Genomic DNA, 20,852 nt, shown 5'->3' on the forward strand with positions numbered 1-20,852 from the left:
ATTTTCAAAGGCTTAAACAACAATCTTCATGACCATCAAGAGTACAACATTCAGTAAGTCACTCCAAGAATAATTTATAACTTCCAATAAAAAATTATGGCTGATAACTAAACTTATTGCAACCTGTATGAGAACATGTAAAACAAAATCTCTATGATCTTATGCATGAATCTACTTGTTTCAGTAAAATTATGGGTGGCCCTTTTAGGCAATATGCATCAATGTAGTACGCCACATAGAAAAAATTATGGACTTTCTCACGCAATTGCACGATCCTTTTTTTAGGCCTCCTTTTACCACCTGGAATTTATCTGGAGGGATTATCTGTGCTACGTAAGCTACGTTTACTGAAGACAAGTCTCGTCTTTGCAATGACCGGTTGTGTTAATAGTAACAGAAGAAACTACAATAATGAATGACCTCTTCAAAAAAACATTATATTGGATAAACAAAGCTGCTTAGTACCACCTCAAAGTAAAAAATAAATTTCTTCAGAAATTATAACAAAAGGAATCCACTTCGAGAATAACAATGGACCCATTCTCAGAACAGCAACTGCGTATGATTGACTTACTTATAAATCAAATGCATCTCTTCTCTCAGTAAAATTATATGCCTTAGCATAAAAATAAAGAAATAGAAAATAATTAACTTTCCTTGACACAATACCACACTACTGCAGCTATTAATACAACAAAGGTACCAGGAGAACGTTCTGGAAGTTTGATTGATACTTGTCACCGAGTTTTGTTCTATGATCTAGTGTTGGTGCAACCTAAACTCTTAGAAGATGACAGCTGCTCAGGTGGGAGAAACATTTCCTGCAAAAATTTCCATAGGCTACAATAATTCCAGTAAGGCAGCTGACAATTATGTGATTTTATTTCATCGATTACAAAATCAAGTCGAAAGTACACATTAGGTAGGTAAGGCCACTAGTGAAAGTTGATTATTGGTAAACAAGGAAAAGAATGTTTTGTAAAGGCTGTAATTAACCTCCAGGAAAAGGAAACGCTCATCCAGTGAGGAGCATCCTCCGCTATCAACAAAACAATGGCACTGGACTAAAAGTTTGATGGTCTGTTAAAATGGCTCTAGCTTCATATGATTAAGCTCTGTGTTCGAGTCACTGATCAGCCGAACACTAAACAACTATGAAAAGACCCTCTTAGCTTCTGCTGAGTTCAGTTAAACAACATAGTCCGACAATTAGAAGCTCACCATCAACCTTTCCTATACCAGAAATTTTATTTCATTACTGAACCAATGATCATGTCGATTATGTAGAGTGCTGTATCTGTCGTATGTAGAGTCTTTTATCTGTAATGGAAATTCTTTGGTAACGTATACATATTTCAGTTATGTGAACTTTTGGAACAAAGTTTAAATTAAGCTTGTTAATGTAAATAACTACTGGAATGATTATTATGTAATGCACTGTAAATGACTTGGTCCATAGTTAGGGAATGCAGGGTTGAATGTAAAAAATGTGGGGAATCCCTGCAGCTACAGAAGTAGCCTGGCAGAATGGAAAAGGTGTCGTTCACGCAAGCGGCAACTTGTCCCTTGCGACGGCTAAGGAGTCTGGCTTGAGCAGTGCTGTGGTTAATATCTCGCTAGCAGTAGCGGAACATTGTGGCTCATTCTTGCAGTTTTGAGGCAGAGGAGCTAAGAGTGTTACTTATGCACCTTTGATTCTGCATTTGGTGATACCATGTATAATGGCACGGTTTTCGGCCCTGCAAAAATATAATTCAGAAGACCTATAACAGGGCGAGGCCAACAGTACTGCCATGACTACATCGCCGCCATGTTAACAGCCACTGCAAATCACGCCACCAGTGCCACCAGCCTTCCACCAAAATGTTTATATTTGGCACTCTGTAAATGGACCAGGTATTTGCGAAATTTGGTTGATTTTCATAATAATCGTGGTATTGCTAAAAGCTCTGTCTTGCACCTGTGATTATCCCAAATCACAAACCTCACCAGGAATCCTATCCTAGTGAATTTAATTCCGAGTGTGCTAATTTATCATGAAAAGACTATTCAGAAATAGTTGTGATTACTTTCTGATGTGTGGAGTTGTGTTTAAAGTTCAGTTTTATAGTTTGAGAAATACTACACTGCCAGTGTGGTTTTCAATCTATCTGCAACCATTTTCTTAAATAATTTGCCTTACTTAAAAAAGTACCAGTAAATAGTAAAGTTGTTAGTTAAAAGAATAATAATATTGAATAGAAGTAAAAAAGATTATTAATTATGCACTTTGATCAGAATTACAAAGCTCTATCACTGTTCATTTTATGAGTAGGTGTTTGAACTTGAATATAAATTTTTTTTGGCATTTGCACAGTCAACCATATTTTGAGAAGGTTAAAAGACTGCTTTTCAAAGCACACTTGTTATTTGAAGAGTTATAGTTTGTTGTGCTTCACTTAATGAATAATTATTCATGACAATACTCACAATTTCCCATACACACTTGAGTAGTTTTGTTAATGAGCATGGTTCATCAAACCATTAAAGTTTAATAGCCCTCATGTGCTAGGCCAGTTGGTTAATGAAGCAAAGCAAAGGTCCCTCCAGAGCCACTGTAGTTAGATTTGCTTTCTGTTTAATTGCTTCAAACTGAGCTCAAGAAAGAAATATTTACTGTGTTTGCTATTTTAATGCAAGCTGGTTCATGTAATGGCATAGAGAAACTCTACTAAGCAATGATGTTATAGAGTATGATCATAATAAACCCCGATTTAAATCAGAATCATTTCATGCTCTGCGCTGTTCAGTAATGCTATTAGTATCATGTGTGTTGGTGACCAGTTGTATTAACTGCTGCATCTAGTTCATTCAAGGTACATCGTCTTCACTTCCAAGTTAGTACTACATTTATCTGCAAGGTTAGGTTACTGTGTTCTAGTGCGAACAGATGTCAAGTAAGAGTTTAGTAGATGTTAAGCAAAGTTAGGTTAGCCCTAGCACTGCCTTGAGCTTTATTACATTGTTTGACAAAAATTCCTAATTAGGCTGGCGACATATTAATACGTAATATTAAACTTGTTTTTGTGCTGGGGAAAATCTGTTCCTCACCCACCTGTTTAGTGTTAGTTATACTCTGCTGGAGTGTTTTGGAAGTGAATCCCAGTCAAACAGATTGTTTGTTCTGTTCCCATTAGGTTATCTCACGGTCACAACTTTCTCAAAAATTCCTCATAGAGGTTTAATGTAATCACTGACTGCCATTTATGGTGGTCGGTGTTACCATTACAAGCACTCCCTTTGGAGGAGCCCTCCTGCACCATTCCACCACATGATGGCCGACTTGCTGCTAGTACATTTGTATGGCTGCTTCGGTATCTTGGCATTTTCAGCTCTTAAGGAGGGAGGCAGAGCTTTAGTTGGTAAAGACATTTCCAGCTGGAGTACATCACAACCAGACACACATTATAGAATCAGATATTGGATTTTAAGGTGTACCCAGGACCAGATGTACAGTCAGATCACAATTTAGTTATGACAATGAGTGAAGTAAATTTTAAGAGAGTTGTTACGTGAATTCAGTGTGTAAATAAATAGGATACTGAAGTACACAGGAATGGAATGTGAATTTTAACTTCTATGAGGCTCTAGATAATCTGATATTGAATGGCGATCAAACGAATTTTCAAGTTCGTCTATATAATCGATGAGAGACAATTCATAACAACAGACAGCCAGAAAAAGACATCCAAACACTACAGAAGTGACCAAGCGCTGGTAAGTGTGATAGCTTACGCACAATGAGCCAAACAGCTCATGAATCCAACTTACTGACAAAAATAACAATATCCAGAAGAATGGAAGACAAAGCTTATGATCTGTTTGAGGATGCTAAATTTGGAGTAATGGATCCAGGGAGGACAACTTGACCTTCAACCTTATAGTGGCAGGAATGTGTGAGAAAAATCAAGAGATATTTATTGGATTTGTAGATCTTTACCTGACATTTGACAGCATGAAACAGTGAATTTTTTTTTCTCTAAAAGGTACGTATATGGTACAGCAGATAACATAGAATATGAGCAATAATCAACAAGAATTGGTACTCTGAATCAAAGATGATTAAAGATAAAGATGCAGGTAGTCTCCACAAATGTTCAGATGAACACTGAAGAATCATTGGTGGAATTGAAGAAACTTCCAGGAATTTAATTAAAACTGAAGGTGAAAACGATTTTGTTTAATAAAATTCACTGGTGATATTTCTGTGTTCACTGGAAGTCTGAATGAATCACCAGACTTGATGAATGTAAGAAATAGTTGAATGAACACTAAATCAGGATTAATGAATGGAAGAAAGAGGAAAGTATTGCTGAGTAGCAGAAATAACATTGGTGGCAATGTTTACATCGGAATTAAGGACCACGCAGTAGACTGCTTGTAGTGACTATTACACATGAAGCTAATTTACACTGAGGGACAGAGCGTGGTTGTCACAAGGAGTAATGTTGCATGGGAAAGCAGGAGATTCCTTGTAAAACAAAGTTACTAATACCAAGGATAGGCCTTAATTTGTATTGGATGTCCCTTAATGTATGTTTGGAGCACAGTACTGCATAAAAATTAATCGTGGATTATGGAAAAAAACAAGAGGGGAATCTAAGCATTCCAAATTTGGTGCTATACAAGGATGTTTAAACTAGGTGAACTCATAACAGAACTGTGGAACGTCTCTGCAGAACAGGTGAGGATATTGTGATATGTGGAAAACTGTGACAAGTACGAGGGTCAGCATAGTAAGTTATATTTGAAGGCATCAGGGAATAACTGCCGTGGCACTAGAGGTAGTTGTTGAGGTTAAAAACTGAAGGGAAAGACAGAGGAATGCATACCACAAATGACAGTGGATTCTGGGTGCTCATGGCACTGTAAATCTGTTGCTCACACAGATAGACACATTGTCAACAGGAGGCAGAGTTTCTGTTTCGCATGTCTGTGGTTACAGGGACTGGCTGTTACAGCAGTGGGGCAACCAAGGTGGACCACTCCCTGACAAGCTAAGGCTCTGCTGACGTTTGCTTCTGGCTGGTGCTTGCAGAGTGTAATTTTTGTTACTAACAGAAACTTTATAGCAAATTATTGGGTTGTTTTTCCTGCCTCATTCCTGACGAGAACCAAAAATGGTCTCATAAATGTGTGTATGTGTGACCTCTGCTAGATCATTCCAATACATCTAGAGTAACATACAATTATCTCATTTGACATTGTGTTACACATTCAGTGCACTCATACTCTACCTGCCACTAAATTTTCTGTGGATGACATTGCATGAATTATTGCTGGCATTGGTTTGCTGATCTTGATGAGAATAAGTCACTGAACTGTTGACAATAGCTATTTTCTCTACCAACCTATTCTTAATTAACCTCTCTCCCATGATACTATGATCTATTCCTGAGGATACCACCCATGAATGTATGTTCTGATGCTTTTGAGTATTTATTTCTGATCTACCTTACAATGTTGTGTGTGTGTGTGTGTGTGTGTGTGTGTGTGTTGAGGGAACTCACCGCATTTGAGAGACAGTGACCTTATCAGGTTGAGTAGTCGTGGGCTGCGCAGCAGCAGGTGTCTGGCGAAGTGCGCTGGCAGAGGTGGCGGCAGCGGCGGAGGTGGTGGTGGTTCTGGTTGTGGTACTCAGCTCCGTAACGACTGGTGCGCTGCACATACAGAGAGAGGCAGGGTGTGAGCTGGCTGGCGTTTCCTCGTGGGGATGTGGGGGTGCCTCCCTATGGCCAGCACTGCTGAGGGACCATCCACACACTGGCAACTATATGGACGACATGTGCCACATATGGGGACAGGGCTCCCGTCAATACAAATGAATGACCAGTAAGCTAGTAACTATCAGCTGCACCACCCGAGCTTCCCACGGCAGTCGCCGAACACGATACAACATGTAGTTCAAAACAAAGTGCAGCCAGAAGGTACATACATTTGCAAAAACTCAATTACAGAATTACTGGAGAGGTCAGCTCAGGTATTATCACCATCAAATCTATACCAACGGCCTGAATTCCACTCCACCTAAGTTGTATGCACCCACATAATGTTACAGTCTTACAGTCCCTCCGATCTCTTTTCAGTACGGGCATTTCACTCTACAAAATGGTTACTACGAGACACTACTTGAAGAAATTCATCTGTAATACTGAGTCCACAATCAGACTAATGTCACGATAATGTAAATATCACGAAACCTGGTATAATCAGGTGACAGTCTACAACAATTGTAAACTCAAGTTTATTGCAATAAATGACATTCCAGAAACTTAAGTTTCAACTTTAAATTACATGACTAAGACATTTGTATTACAATTAAGCAACTATTGTCTCTTAAGTAAGTATGAAAGATCTTAAATATCATTTTGGCCACATGTAAGCATGTGTGTGCAAATGTTGAAATGACATAGCATAAAGTTTTGTGTTAGATGATTCAAACCCAGCAAGTAATAGGATTGTTAACTAAGGGCAATAATACATTACATATCCAAATATAGCTAGATGCGAATCTGAAATGTTGAGAAAGTATTTTGTACCTTCACTGGGATTTGAATCCAGCACCTATCATTGTTTTCTAACCACAAATACACATTAAACATCTGCTTAGACTAGCTGTAGCGAGATTTGCATATGTCTGAAACGGAAATAACTTAATGGAAACTTCTGTGTGGAGTGGAAATCTGCCTGCATGCATCATCGTTGTTGACTGCACACAAGAAAATGTTTATTATCGAATTCCTTTTTGCCAGTTGCTACGAGTGACATGTCTTAACTTGAAATGATGGCCCGAAAAGTTTTGTGTGACAGTTGAAATCAACACCACCCATCATTGTTGAAAAGACACGTAGAGGCGATAAAAATAAAAATTACTTTTCTCCTTTGGTTTGATGAGCACATATTACTATTTCAAATGACACAATGAAATTATTTGCAGACAACCACAAATACAACGGATGCTAACTACTATGGACATATCCCTGGAAACAATTTCTTAGCACAAAAGACCTTTGTCACACCAGATGCATATTGTTACATTCTGAGGACTCATTAGCCTCTGATTGTACATTTTTTTCTAAGGACCAAACATTTTCATTTTATCAAGTTAAGGCCCAATGGGTCAAATGTCCACCCAACCATCCTGGTTTACATTTTCCTTTCTTTTTTTTAAACTGATCAATGCAAATGCTGTGGCCTTTCCCTTGAAATGCCACTATCTATTTCCTTTCCCACATTTGAGTGCTGTAGATTCTGCTTCGTCTCTTATGGTCTTGCAGTCGATAGGACGTTTAACACTAAATTACTTCTTTCTTTCTTCCGCAATATTTGCTATTGAATTAAAGTGTTGCATGATGGTTAACTGGTCACATTTCATGACGTTTGCCAGTAATCAATTGGGCCATACTGGTAAACCACCACATCAAGACAAACCAACTCAAAATTAGAAAATTATTTTCCGATTTGATTTGTTCAGCGCACTTACCACATACACGCACAAAATACTTTGTGCACCATTTTCAAAGGCTTAAACAACAATCTTCATGACCATCAAGAGTACAACATTCAGTAAGTCACTCCAAGAATAATTTATAACTTCCAATAAAAAATTATGGCTGATAACTAAACTTATTGCAACCTGTATGAGAACATGTAAAACAAAATCTCTATGATCTTATGCATGAATCTACTTGTTTCAGTAAAATTATGGGTGGCCCTTTTAGGCAATATGCATCAATGTAGTACGCCACATAGAAAAAATTATGGACTTTCTCACGCAATTGCACGATACTTTTTTAGGCCTCCTTTTACCACCTGGAATTTATCTGGAGGGATTATCTGTGCTACGTAAGCTACGTTTACTGAAGACAAGTCTCGTCTTTGCAATGACCGGTTGTGTTAATAGTAACAGAAGAAACTACAATAATGAATGACCTCTTCAAAAAAACATTATATTGGATAAACAAAGCTGCTTAGTACCACCTCAAAGTAAAAAATAAATTTCTTCAGAAATTATAACAAAAGGAATCCACTTCGAGAATAACAATGGACCCATTCTCAGAACAGCAACTGCGTATGATTGACTTACTTATAAATCAAATGCATCTCTTCTCTCAGTAAAATTATATGCCTTAGCACAAAAATAAAGAAATAGAAAATAATTAACTTTCCTTGACACAATACCACACTACTGCAGCTATTAATACAACAAAGGTACCAGGAGAACGTTCTGGAAGTTTGATTGATACTTGTCACCGAGTTTTGTTCTATGATCTAGTGTTGGTGCAACCTAAACTCTTAGAAGATGACAGCTGCTCAGGTGGGAGAAACATTTCCTGCAAAAATTTCCATAGGCTACAATAATTCCAGTAAGGCAGCTGACAATTATGTGATTTTATTTCATCGATTACAAAATCAAGTCGAAAGTACACATTAGGTAGGTAAGGCCACTAGTGAAAGTTGATTATTGGTAAACAAGGAAAAGAATGTTTTGTAAAGGCTGTAATTAACCTCCAGGAAAAGGAAACGCTCATCCAGTGAGGAGCATCCTCCGCTATCAACAAAACAATGGCACTGGACTAAAAGTTTGATGGTCTGTTAAAATGGCTCTAGCTTCATATGATTAAGCTCTGTGTTCGAGTCACTGATCAGCCGAACACTAAACAACTATGAAAAGACCCTCTTAGCTTCTGCTGAGTTCAGTTAAACAACATAGTCCGACAATTAGAAGCTCACCATCAACCTTTCCTATACCAGAAATTTTATTTCATTACTGAACCAATGATCATGTCGATTATGTAGAGTGCTGTATCTGTCGTATGTAGAGTCTTTTATCTGTAATGGAAATTCTTTGGTAACGTATACATATTTCAGTTATGTGAACTTTTGGAACAAAGTTTAAATTAAGCTTGTTAATGTAAATAACTACTGGAATGATTATTATGTAATGCACTGTAAATGACTTGGTCCATAGTTAGGGAATGCAGGGTTGAATGTAAAAAATGTGGGGAATCCCTGCAGCTACAGAAGTAGCCTGGCAGAATGGAAAAGGTGTCGTTCACGCAAGCGGCAACTTGTCCCTTGCGACGGCTAAGGAGTCTGGCTTGAGCAGTGCTGTGGTTAATATCTCGCTAGCAGTAGCGGAACATTGTGGCTCATTCTTGCAGTTTTGAGGCAGAGGAGCTAAGAGTGTTACTTATGCACCTTTGATTCTGCATTTGGTGATACCATGTATAATGGCACGGTTTTCGGCCCTGCAAAAATATAATTCAGAAGACCTATAACAGGGCGAGGCCAACAGTACTGCCATGACTACATCGCCGCCATGTTAACAGCCACTGCAAATCACGCCACCAGTGCCACCAGCCTTCCACCAAAATGTTTATATTTGGCACTCTGTAAATGGACCAGGTATTTGCGAAATTTGGTTGATTTTCATAATAATCGTGGTATTGCTAAAAGCTCTGTCTTGCACCTGTGATTATCCCAAATCACAAACCTCACCAGGAATCCTATCCTAGTGAATTTAATTCCGAGTGTGCTAATTTATCATGAAAAGACTATTCAGAAATAGTTGTGATTACTTTCTGATGTGTGGAGTTGTGTTTAAAGTTCAGTTTTATAGTTTGAGAAATACTACACTGCCAGTGTGGTTTTCAATCTATCTGCAATCATTTTCTTAAATAATTTGCCTTACTTAAAAAAGTACCAGTAAATAGTAAAGTTGTTAGTTAAAAGAATAATAATATTGAATAGAAGTAAAAAAGATTATTAATTATGCACTTTGATCAGAATTACAAAGCTCTATCACTGTTCATTTTATGAGTAGGTGTTTGAACTTGAATATAAAATTTTTTTGGCATTTGCACAGTCAACCATATTTTGAGAAGGTTAAAAGACTGCTTTTCAAAGCACACTTGTTATTTGAAGAGTTATAGTTTGTTGTGCTTCACTTAATGAATAATTATTCATGACAATACTCACAATTCCCCATACACACTTGAGTAGTTTTGTTAATGAGCATGGTTCATCAAACCATTAAAGTTTAATAGCCCTCATGTGCTAGGCCAGTTGGTTAATGAAGCAAAGCAAAGGTCCCTCCAGAGCCACTGTAGTTAGATTTGCTTTCTGTTTAATTGCTTCAAACTGAGCTCAAGAAAGAAATATTTACTGTGTTTGCTATTTTAATGCAAGCTGGTTCATGTAATGGCATAGAGAAACTCTACTAAGCAATGATGTTATAGAGTATGATCATAATAAACCCCGATTTAAATCAGAATCATTTCATGCTCTGCGCTGTTCAGTAATGCTATTAGTATCATGTGTGTTGGTGACCAGTTGTATTAACTGCTGCATCTAGTTCATTCAAGGTACATCGTCTTCACTTCCAAGTTAGTACTACATTTATCTGCAAGGTTAGGTTACTGTGTTCTAGTGCGAACAGATGTCAAGTAAGAGTTTAGTAGATGTTAAGCAAAGTTAGGTTAGCCCTAGCACTGCCTTGAGCTTTATTACATTGTTTGACAAAAATTCCTAATTAGGCTGGCGACATATTAATACGTAATATTAAACTTGTTTTTGTGCTGGGGAAAATCTGTTCCTCACCCACCTGTTTAGTGTTAGTTATACTCTGCTGGAGTGTTTTGGAAGTGAATCCCAGTCAAACAGATTGTTTGTTCTGTTCCCATTAGGTTATCTCACGGTCACAACTTTCTCAAAAATTCCTCATAGAGGTTTAATGTAATCACTGACTGCCATTTATGGTGGTCGGTGTTACCATTACAAGCACTCCCTTTGGAGGAGCCCTCCTGCACCATTCCACCACATGATGGCTGACTTGCTGCTAGTACATTTGTATGGCTGCTTCGGTATCTTGGCATTTTCAGCTCTTAAGGAGGGAGGCAGAGCTTTAGTTGGTAAAGACATTTCCAGCTGGAGTACATCACAACCAGACACACATTATAGAATCAGATATTGGATTTTAAGGTGTACCCAGGACCAGATGTACAGTCAGATCACAATTTAGTTATGACAATGAGTGAAGTAAATTTTAAGAGAGTTGTTACGTGAATTCAGTGTGTAAATAAATAGGATACTGAAGTACACAGGAATGGAATGTGAATTTTAACTTCTATGAGGCTCTAGATAATCTGATATTGAATGGCGATCAAACGAATTTTCAAGTTCGTCTATATAATCGATGAGAGACAATTCATAACAACAGACAGCCAGAAAAAGACATCCAAACACTACAGAAGTGACCAAGCGCTGGTAAGTGTGATAGCTTACGCACAATGAGCCAAACAGCTCATGAATCCAACTTACTGACAAAAATAACAATATCCAGAAGAATGGAAGACAAAGCTTATGATCTGTTTGAGGATGCTAAATTTGGAGTAATGGATCCAGGGACGACAACTTGACCTTCAACCTTATAGTGGCAGGAATGTGTGAGAAAAATCAAGAGATATTTATTGGATTTGTAGATTTTTACCTGACATTTGACAGCATGAAACAGTGAATTTTTTTTTCTCTAAAAGGTACGTATATGGTACAGCAGATAACATAGAATATGAGCAATAATCAACAAGAATTGGTACTCTGAATCAAAGATGATTAAAGATAAAGATGCAGGTAGTCTCCACAAATGTTCAGATGAACACAGAAGAATCATTGGTGGAATTGAAGAAACTTCCAGGAATTTAATTAAAACTGAAGGTGAAAACGATTTTGTTTAATAAAATTCACTGGTGATATTTCTGTGTTCACTGAAAGTCTGAATGAATCACCAGAGTTGATGAATGTAAGAAATAGTTGAATGAACACTAAATCAGGATTAATGAATGGAAGAAAGAGGAAAGTATTGCTGAGTAGCAGAAATAACATTGGTGGCAATGTTTACATCGGAATTAAGGACCACGCAGTAGACTGCTTGTAGTGACTATTACACATGAAGCTAATTTACACTGAGGGACAGAGCGTGGTTGTCACAAGGAGTAATGTTGCATGGGAAAGCAGGAGATTCCTTGTAAAACAAAGTTACTAATACCAAGGATAGGCCTTAATTTGTATTGGATGTCCCTTAATGTATGTTTGGAGCACAGTACTGCATAAAAATTAATCGTGGATTATGGAAAAAAACAAGAGGGGAATCTAAGCATTCCAAATTTGGTGCTATACAAGGATGTTTAAACTAGGTGAACTCATAACAGAACTGTGGAACGTCTCTGCAGAACAGGTGAGGATATTGTGATATGTGGAAAACTGTGACAAGTACGAGGGTCAGCATAGTAAGTTATATTTGAAGGCATCAGGGAATAACTGCCGTGGCACTAGAGGTAGTTGTTGAGGTTAAAAACTGAAGGGAAAGACAGAGGAATGCATACCACAAATGACAGTGGATTCTGGGTGCTCATGGCACTGTAAATCTGTTGCTCACACAGATAGACACATTGTCAACAGGAGGCAGAGTTTCTGTTTCGCATGTCTGTGGTTACAGGGACTGGCTGTTACAGCAGTGAGGCAACCAAGGTGGACCACTCCCTGACAAGCTAAGGCTCTGCTGACGTTTGCTTCTGGCTGGTGCTTGCAGAGTGTAATTTTTGTTACTAACAGAAACTTTATAGCAAATTATTGGGTTGTTTTTCCTGCCTCATTCCTGACGAGAACCAAAAATGGTCTCATAAATGTGTGTATGTGTGACCTCTGCTAGATCATTCCAATACATCTAGAGTAACATACAATTATCTCATTTGACATTGTGTTACACATTCAGTGCACTCATACTCTACCTGCCACTAAATTTTCTGTGGATGACATTGCATGAATTATTGCTGGCATTGGTTTGCTGATCTTGATGAGAATAAGTCACTGAACTGTTGACAATAGCTATTTTCTCTACCAACCTATTCTTAATTAACCTCTCTCCCATGATACTATGATCTATTCCTGAGGATACCACCCATGAATGTATGTTCTGATGCTTTTGAGTATTTATTTCTGATCTACCTTACAATGTTGTGTGTGTGTGTGTGTGTGTGTGTGTGTGTGTGTGTGTGTGTGTGTGTGTGTGTGTGTGTGTGTTGAGGGAACTCACCGCATTTGAGAGACAGTGGCCTTATCAGGTTGAGTAGTCGTGGGCTGCGCAGCAGCAGGTGTCTGGCGAAGTGCGCTGGCAGAGGTGGCGGCAGCGGCGGAGGTGGTGGTGGTTCTGGTTGTGGTACTCAGCTCCGTAACGACTGGTGCGCTGCACATACAGAGAGAGGCAGGGTGTGAGCTGGCTGGTGTTTCCTCGTGGGGATGTGGGGGTGCCTCCCTATGGCCAGCACTGCTGAGGGACCATCCACACACTGGCAACTATATGGACGACATGTGCCACATATGGGGACAGGGCTCCCGTCAATACAAATGAATGACCAGTAAGCTAGTAACTATCAGCTGCACCACCCGTGCTTCCCACGGCAGTCGCCGAACACGATACAACATGTAGTTCAAAACAAAGTGCAGCCAGAAGGTACATACATTTGCAAAAACTCAATTACAGAATTACTGGAGAGGTCAGCTCAGGTATTATCACCATCAAATCTATACCAACGGCCTGAATTCCACTCCACCTAAGTTGTATGCACCCACATAATGTTACAGTCTTACAGTCCCTCCGATCTCTTTTCAGTACGGGCATTTCACTCTACAAAATGGTTACTACGAGACACTACTTGAAGAAATTCATCTGTAATACTGAGTCCACAATCAGACTAATGTCACGATAATGTAAATATCACGAAACCTGGTATAATCAGGTGACAGTCTACAACACTTGTAAACTCAAGTTTATTGCAATAAATGACATTCCAGAAACTTAAGTTTCAACTTTAAATTACATGACTAAGACATTTGTATTACAATTAAGCAACTATTGTCTCTTAAGTAAGTATGAAAGATCTTAAATATCATTTTGGCCACATGTAAGCATGTGTGTGCAAATGTTGAAATGACATAGCATAAAGTTTTGTGTTAGATGATTCAAACCCAGCAAGTAATAGGATTGTTAACTAAGGGCAATAATACATTACATATCCAAATATAGCTAGATGCGAATCTGAAATGTTGAGAAAGTATTTTGTACCTTCACTGGGATTTGAATCCAGCACCTATCATTGTTTTCTAACCACAAATACACATTAAACATCAGCTTAGACTAGCTGTAGCGCGATTTGCATATGTCTGAAACGGAAATAACTTAATGGAAACTTCTGTGTGGAGTGGAAATCTGCCTGCATGCATCATCGTTGTTGACTGCACACAAGAAAATGTTTATTATCGAATTCCTTTTTGCCAGTTGCTACGAGTGACATGTCTTAACTTGAAATGATGGCCCGAAAAGTTTTGTTTGACAGTTGAAATCAACACCACCCATCATTGTTGAAAAGACACGTAGAGGCGATAAAAATAAAAATTACTTTTCTCCTTTGGTTTGATGAGCACATATTACTATTTCAAATGACACAATGAAATTATTTGCAGACAACCACAAATACAACGGATGCTAACTACTATGGACATATCCCTGGGAACAATTTCTTAGCACAAAAGACCTTTGTCACACCAGATGCATATTGTTACATTCTGAGGACTCATTAGCCTCTGATTGTACATTTTTTTCTAAGGACCAAACATTTTCATTTTATCAAGTTAAGGCCCAATGGCTCAAATGTCCATCCAACCATCCTGGTTTACATTTTCCTTTCTTTTTTTTAAACTGATCAATGCAAATGCTGTGGCCTTTCCCTTGAAATGCCACTATCTATTTCCTTTCCCACATTTGAGTGCTGTAGATTCTGCTTCGTCTCTTATGGTCTTGCAGTCGATAGGACGTTTAACACTAAATTACTTCTTTCTTTCTTCCGCAATATTTGCTATTGAATTAAAGTGTTGCATGATGGTTAACTGGTCACATTTCATGACGTTTGCCAGTAATCAATTGGGCCATACTGGTAAACCACCACATCAAGACAAACCAACTCAAAATTAGAAAATTATTTTCCGATTTGATTTGTTCAGCGCACTTACCACATACACGCACAAAATACTTTGTGCACCATTTTCAAAGGCTTAAACAACAATCTTCATGACCATCAAGAGTACAACATTCAGTAAGTCACTCCAAGAATAATTTATAACTTCCAATAAAAAATTATGGCTGATAACTAAACTTATTGCAACCTGTATGAGAACATGTAAAACAAAATCTCTATGATCTTATGCATGAATCTACTTGTTTCAGTAAAATTATGGGTGGCCCTTTTAGGCAATATGCATCAATGTAGTACGCCACATAGAAAAAATTATGGACTTTCTCACGCAATTGCACGATCCTTTTTTTAGGCCTCCTTTTACCACCTGGAATTTATCTGGAGGGATTATCTGTGCTACGTAAGCTACGTTTACTGAAGACAAGTCTCGTCTTTGCAATGACCGGTTGTGTTAATAGTAACAGAAGAAACTACAATAATGAATGACCTCTTCAAAAAAACATTATATTGGATAAACAAAGCTGCTTAGTACCACCTCAAAGTAAAAAATAAATTTCTTCAGAAATTATAACAAAAGGAATCCACTTCGAGAATAACAATGGACCCATTCTCAGAACAGCAACTGCGTATGATTGACTTACTTATAAATCAAATGCATCTCTTCTCTCAGTAAAATTATATGCCTTAGCACAAAAATAAAGAAATAGAAAATAATTAACTTTCCTTGACACAATACCACACTACTGCAGCTATTAATACAACAAAGGTACCAGGAGAACGTTCTGGAAGTTTGATTGATACTTGTCACCGAGTTTTGTTCTATGATCTAGTGTTGGTGCAACCTAAACTCTTAGAAGATGACAGCTGCTCAGGTGGGAGAAACATTTCCTGCAAAAATTTCCATAGGCTACAATAATTCCAGTAAGGCAGCTGACAATTATGTGATTTTATTTCATCGATTACAAAATCAAGTCGAAAGTACACATTAGGTAGGTAAGGCCACTAGTGAAAGTTGATTATTGGTAAACAAGGAAAAGAATGTTTTGTAAAGGCTGTAATTAACCTCCAGGAAAAGGAAACGCTCATCCAGTGAGGAGCATCCTCCGCTATCAACAAAACAATGGCACTGGACTAAAAGTTTGATGGTCTGTTAAAATGGCTCTAGCTTCATATGATTAAGCTCTGTGTTCGAGTCACTGATCAGCCGAACACTAAACAACTATGAAAAGACCCTCTTAGCTTCTGCTGAGTTCAGTTAAACAACATAGTCCGACAATTAGAAGCTCACCATCAACCTTTCCTATACCAGAAATTTTATTTCATTACTGAACCAATGATCATGTCGATTATGTAGAGTGCTGTATCTGTCGTATGTAGAGTCTTTTATCTGTAATGGAAATTCTTTGGTAACGTATACATATTTCAGTTATGTGAACTTTTGGAACAAAGTTTAAATTAAGCTTGTTAATGTAAATAACTACTGGAATGATTATTATGTAATGCACTGTAAATGACTTGGTCCATAGTTAGGGAATGCAGGGTTGAATGTAAAAAATGTGGGGAATCCCTGCAGCTACAGAAGTAGCCTGGCAGAATGGAAAAGGTGTCGTTCACGCAAGCGGCAACTTGTCCCTTGCGACGGCTAAGGAGTCTGGCTTGAGCAGTGCTGTGGTTAATATCTCGCTAGCAGTAGCGGAACATTGTGGCTCATTCTTGCAGTTTTGAGGCAGAGGAGCTAAGAGTGTTACTTATGCACCTTTGATTCTGCATTTGGTGATACCATGTATAATGGCACGGTTTTCGGCCCTGCAAAAATATAATTCAGAAGACCTATAACAGGGCGAGGCCAACAGTACTGCCATGACTACATCGCCGCCATGTTAACAGCCACTGCAAATCACGCCACCAGTGCCACCAGCCTTCCACCAAAATGTTTATATTTGGCACTCTGTAAATGGACCAGGTATTTGCGAAATTTGGTTGATTTTCATAATAATCGTGGTATTGCTAAAAGCTCTGTCTTGCACCTGTGATTATCCCAAATCACAAACCTCACCAGGAATCCTATCCTAGTGAATTTAATTCCGAGTGTGCTAATTTATCATGAAAAGACTATTCAGAAATAGTTGTGATTACTTTCTGATGTGTGGAGTTGTGTTTAAAGTTCAGTTTTATAGTTTGAGAAATACTACACTGCCAGTGTGGTTTTCAATCTATCTGCAATCATTTTCTTAAATAATTTGCCTTACTTAAAAAAGTACCAGTAAATAGTAAAGTTGTTAGTTAAAAGAATAATAATATTGAATAGAAGTAAAAAAGATTATTAATTATGCACTTTGATCAGAATTACAAAGCTCTATCACTGTTCATTTTATGAGTAGGTGTTTGAACTTGAATATAAATTTTTTTTGGCATTTGCACAGTCAACCATATTTTGAGAAGGTTAAAAGACTGCTTTTCAAAGCACACTTGTTATTTGAAGAGTTATAGTTTGTTGTGCTTCACTTAATGAATAATTATTCATGACAATACTCACAATTTCCCATACACACTTGAGTAGTTTTGTTAATGAGCATGGTTCATCAAACCATTAAAGTTTAATAGCCCTCATGTGCTAGGCCAGTTGGTTAATGAAGCAAAGCAAAGGTCCCTCCAGAGCCACTGTAGTTAGATTTGCTTTCTGTTTAATTGCTTCAAACTGAGCTCAAGAAAGAAATATTTACTGTGTTTGCTATTTTAATGCAAGCTGGTTCATGTAATGGCATAGAGAAACTCTACTAAGCAATGATGTTATAGAGTATGATCATAATAAACCCCGATTTAAATCAGAATCATTTCATGCTCTGCGCTGTTCAGTAATGCTATTAGTATCATGTGTGTTGGTGACCAGTTGTATTAACTGCTGCATCTAGTTCATTCAAGGTACATCGTCTTCACTTCCAAGTTAGTACTACATTTATCTGCAAGGTTAGGTTACTGTGTTCTAGTGCGAACAGATGTCAAGTAAGAGTTTAGTAGATGTTAAGCAAAGTTAGGTTAGCCCTAGCACTGCCTTGAGCTTTATTACATTGTTTGACAAAAATTCCTAATTAGGCTGGCGACATATTAATACGTAATATTAAACTTGTTTTTGTGCTGGGGAAAATCTGTTCCTCACCCACCTGTTTAGTGTTAGTTATACTCTGCTGGAGTGTTTTGGAAGTGAATCCCAGTCAAACAGATTGTTTGTTCTGTTCCCATTAGGTTATCTCACGGTCACAACTTTCTCAAAAATTCCTCATAGAGGTTTAATGTAATCACTGACTGCCATTTATGGTGGTCGGTGTTACCATTACAAGCACTCCCTTTGGAGGAGCCCTCCTGCACCATTCCACCACATGATGGCCGACTTGCTGCTAGTACATTTGTATGGCTGCTTCGGTATCTTGGCATTTTCAGCTCTTAAGGAGGGAGGCAGAGCTTTAGTTGGTAAAGACATTTCCAGCTGGAGTACATCACAACCAGACACACATTATAGAATCAGATATTGGATTTTAAGGTGTACCCAGGACCAGATGTACAGTCAGATCACAATTTAGTTATGACAATGAGTGAAGTAAATTTTAAGAGAGTTGTTACGTGAATTCAGTGTGTAAATAAATAGGATACTGAAGTACACAGGAATGGAATGTGAATTTTAACTTCTATGAGGCTCTAGATAATCTGATATTGAATGGCGATCAAACGAATTTTCAAGTTCGTCTATATAATCGATGAGAGACAATTCATAACAACAGACAGCCAGAAAAAGACATCCAAACACTACAGAAGTGACCAAGCGCTGGTAAGTGTGATAGCTTACGCACAATGAGCCAAACAGCTCATGAATCCAACTTACTGACAAAAATAACAATATCCAGAAGAATGGAAGACAAAGCTTATGATCTGTTTGAGGATGCTAAATTTGGAGTAATGGATCCAGGGAGGACAACTTGACCTTCAACCTTATAGTGGCAGGAATGTGTGAGAAAAATCAAGAGATATTTATTGGATTTGTAGATCTTTACCTGACATTTGACAGCATGAAACAGTGAATTTTTTTTTCTCTAAAAGGTACGTATATGGTACAGCAGATAACATAGAATATGAGCAATAATCAACAAGAATTGGTACTCTGAATCAAAGATGATTAAAGATAAAGATGCAGGTAGTCTCCACAAATGTTCAGATGAACACTGAAGAATCATTGGTGGAATTGAAGAAACTTCCAGGAATTTAATTAAAACTGAAGGTGAAAACGATTTTGTTTAATAAAATTCACTGGTGATATTTCTGTGTTCACTGGAAGTCTGAATGAATCACCAGACTTGATGAATGTAAGAAATAGTTGAATGAACACTAAATCAGGATTAATGAATGGAAGAAAGAGGAAAGTATTGCTGAGTAGCAGAAATAACATTGGTGGCAATGTTTACATCGGAATTAAGGACCACGCAGTAGACTGCTTGTAGTGACTATTACACATGAAGCTAATTTACACTGAGGGACAGAGCGTGGTTGTCACAAGGAGTAATGTTGCATGGGAAAGCAGGAGATTCCTTGTAAAACAAAGTTACTAATACCAAGGATAGGCCTTAATTTGTATTGGATGTCCCTTAATGTATGTTTGGAGCACAGTACTGCATAAAAATTAATCGTGGATTATGGAAAAAAACAAGAGGGGAATCTAAGCATTCCAAATTTGGTGCTATACAAGGATGTTTAAACTAGGTGAACTCATAACAGAACTGTGGAACGTCTCTGCAGAACAGGTGAGGATATTGTGATATGTGGAAAACTGTGACAAGTACGAGGGTCAGCATAGTAAGTTATATTTGAAGGCATCAGGGAATAACTGCCGTGGCACTAGAGGTAGTTGTTGAGGTTAAAAACTGAAGGGAAAGACAGAGGAATGCATACCACAAATGACAGTGGATTCTGGGTGCTCATGGCACTGTAAATCTGTTGCTCACACAGATAGACACATTGTCAACAGGACGCAGAGTTTCTGTTTCGCATGTCTGTGGTTACAGGGACTGGCTGTTACAGCAGTGGGGCAACCAAGGTGGACCACTCCCTGACAAGCTAAGGCTCTGCTGACGTTTGCTTCTGGCTGGTGCTTGCAGAGTGTAATTTTTGTTACTAACAGAAACTTTATAGCAAATTATTGGGTTGTTTTTCCTGCCTCATTCCTGACGAGAACCAAAAATGGTCTCATAAATGTGTGTATGTGTGACCTCTGCTAGATCATTCCAATACATCTAGAGTAACATACAATTATCTCATTTGACATTGTGTTACACATTCAGTGCACTCATACTCTACCTGCCACTAAATTTTCTGTGGATGACATTGCATGAATTATTGCTGGCATTGGTTTGCTGATCTTGATGAGAATAAGTCACTGAACTGTTGACAATAGCTATTTTCTCTACCAACCTATTCTTAATTAACCTCTCTCCCATGATACTATGATCTATTCCTGAGGATACCACCCATGAATGTATGTTCTGATGCTTTTGAGTATTTATTTCTGATCTACCTTACAATGTTGTGTGTGTGTGTGTGTGTGTGTGTGTGTTGAGGGAACTCACCGCATTTGAGAGACAGTGGCCTTATCAGGTTGAGTAGTCGTGGGCTGCGCAGCAGCAGGTGTCTGGCGAAGTGCGCTGGCATAGGTGGCGGCAGCGGCGGAGGTGGTGGTGGTTCTGGTTGTGGTACTCAGCTCCGTAACGACTGGTGCGCTGCACATACAGAGAGAGGCAG

At 38.2% G+C, this 20,852-nt stretch overlaps 1 protein-coding gene and 1 long non-coding RNA gene across 2 annotated transcripts in view; both read right to left on the reverse strand.

The window, feature by feature from the left end:
• LOC124741120 (mucin-2-like) overlaps positions 1-20,852 on the reverse strand; it is a 261,502-nt gene that overhangs the window by 114,562 nt on the left and 126,088 nt on the right. Inside the window, exons 14-15 of the mRNA XM_047248654.1 lie at positions 20,681-20,830; positions 5,550-5,783 (exon numbers count right to left, since the gene is read on the reverse strand). Coding sequence (XP_047104610.1) covers positions 5,550-5,783; positions 20,681-20,830 — 384 coding nt within the window. The remainder of the gene's footprint in view (positions 1-5,549; positions 5,784-20,680; positions 20,831-20,852) is intronic.
• LOC124741105 lies at positions 5,569-20,761 on the reverse strand. Its single transcript, XR_007009916.1, has 3 exons — positions 20,681-20,761; positions 13,133-13,282; positions 5,569-5,699 (listed from the first exon to the last, which is right to left on the reverse strand). It is a non-coding gene; the product is annotated as an uncharacterized LOC124741105 (long non-coding RNA).

Source organism: Schistocerca piceifrons, unplaced genomic scaffold (genome assembly GCF_021461385.2).
Source record: "Schistocerca piceifrons isolate TAMUIC-IGC-003096 unplaced genomic scaffold, iqSchPice1.1 HiC_scaffold_1870, whole genome shotgun sequence".
Taxonomy (NCBI): domain Eukaryota; kingdom Metazoa; phylum Arthropoda; class Insecta; order Orthoptera; family Acrididae; genus Schistocerca; species Schistocerca piceifrons.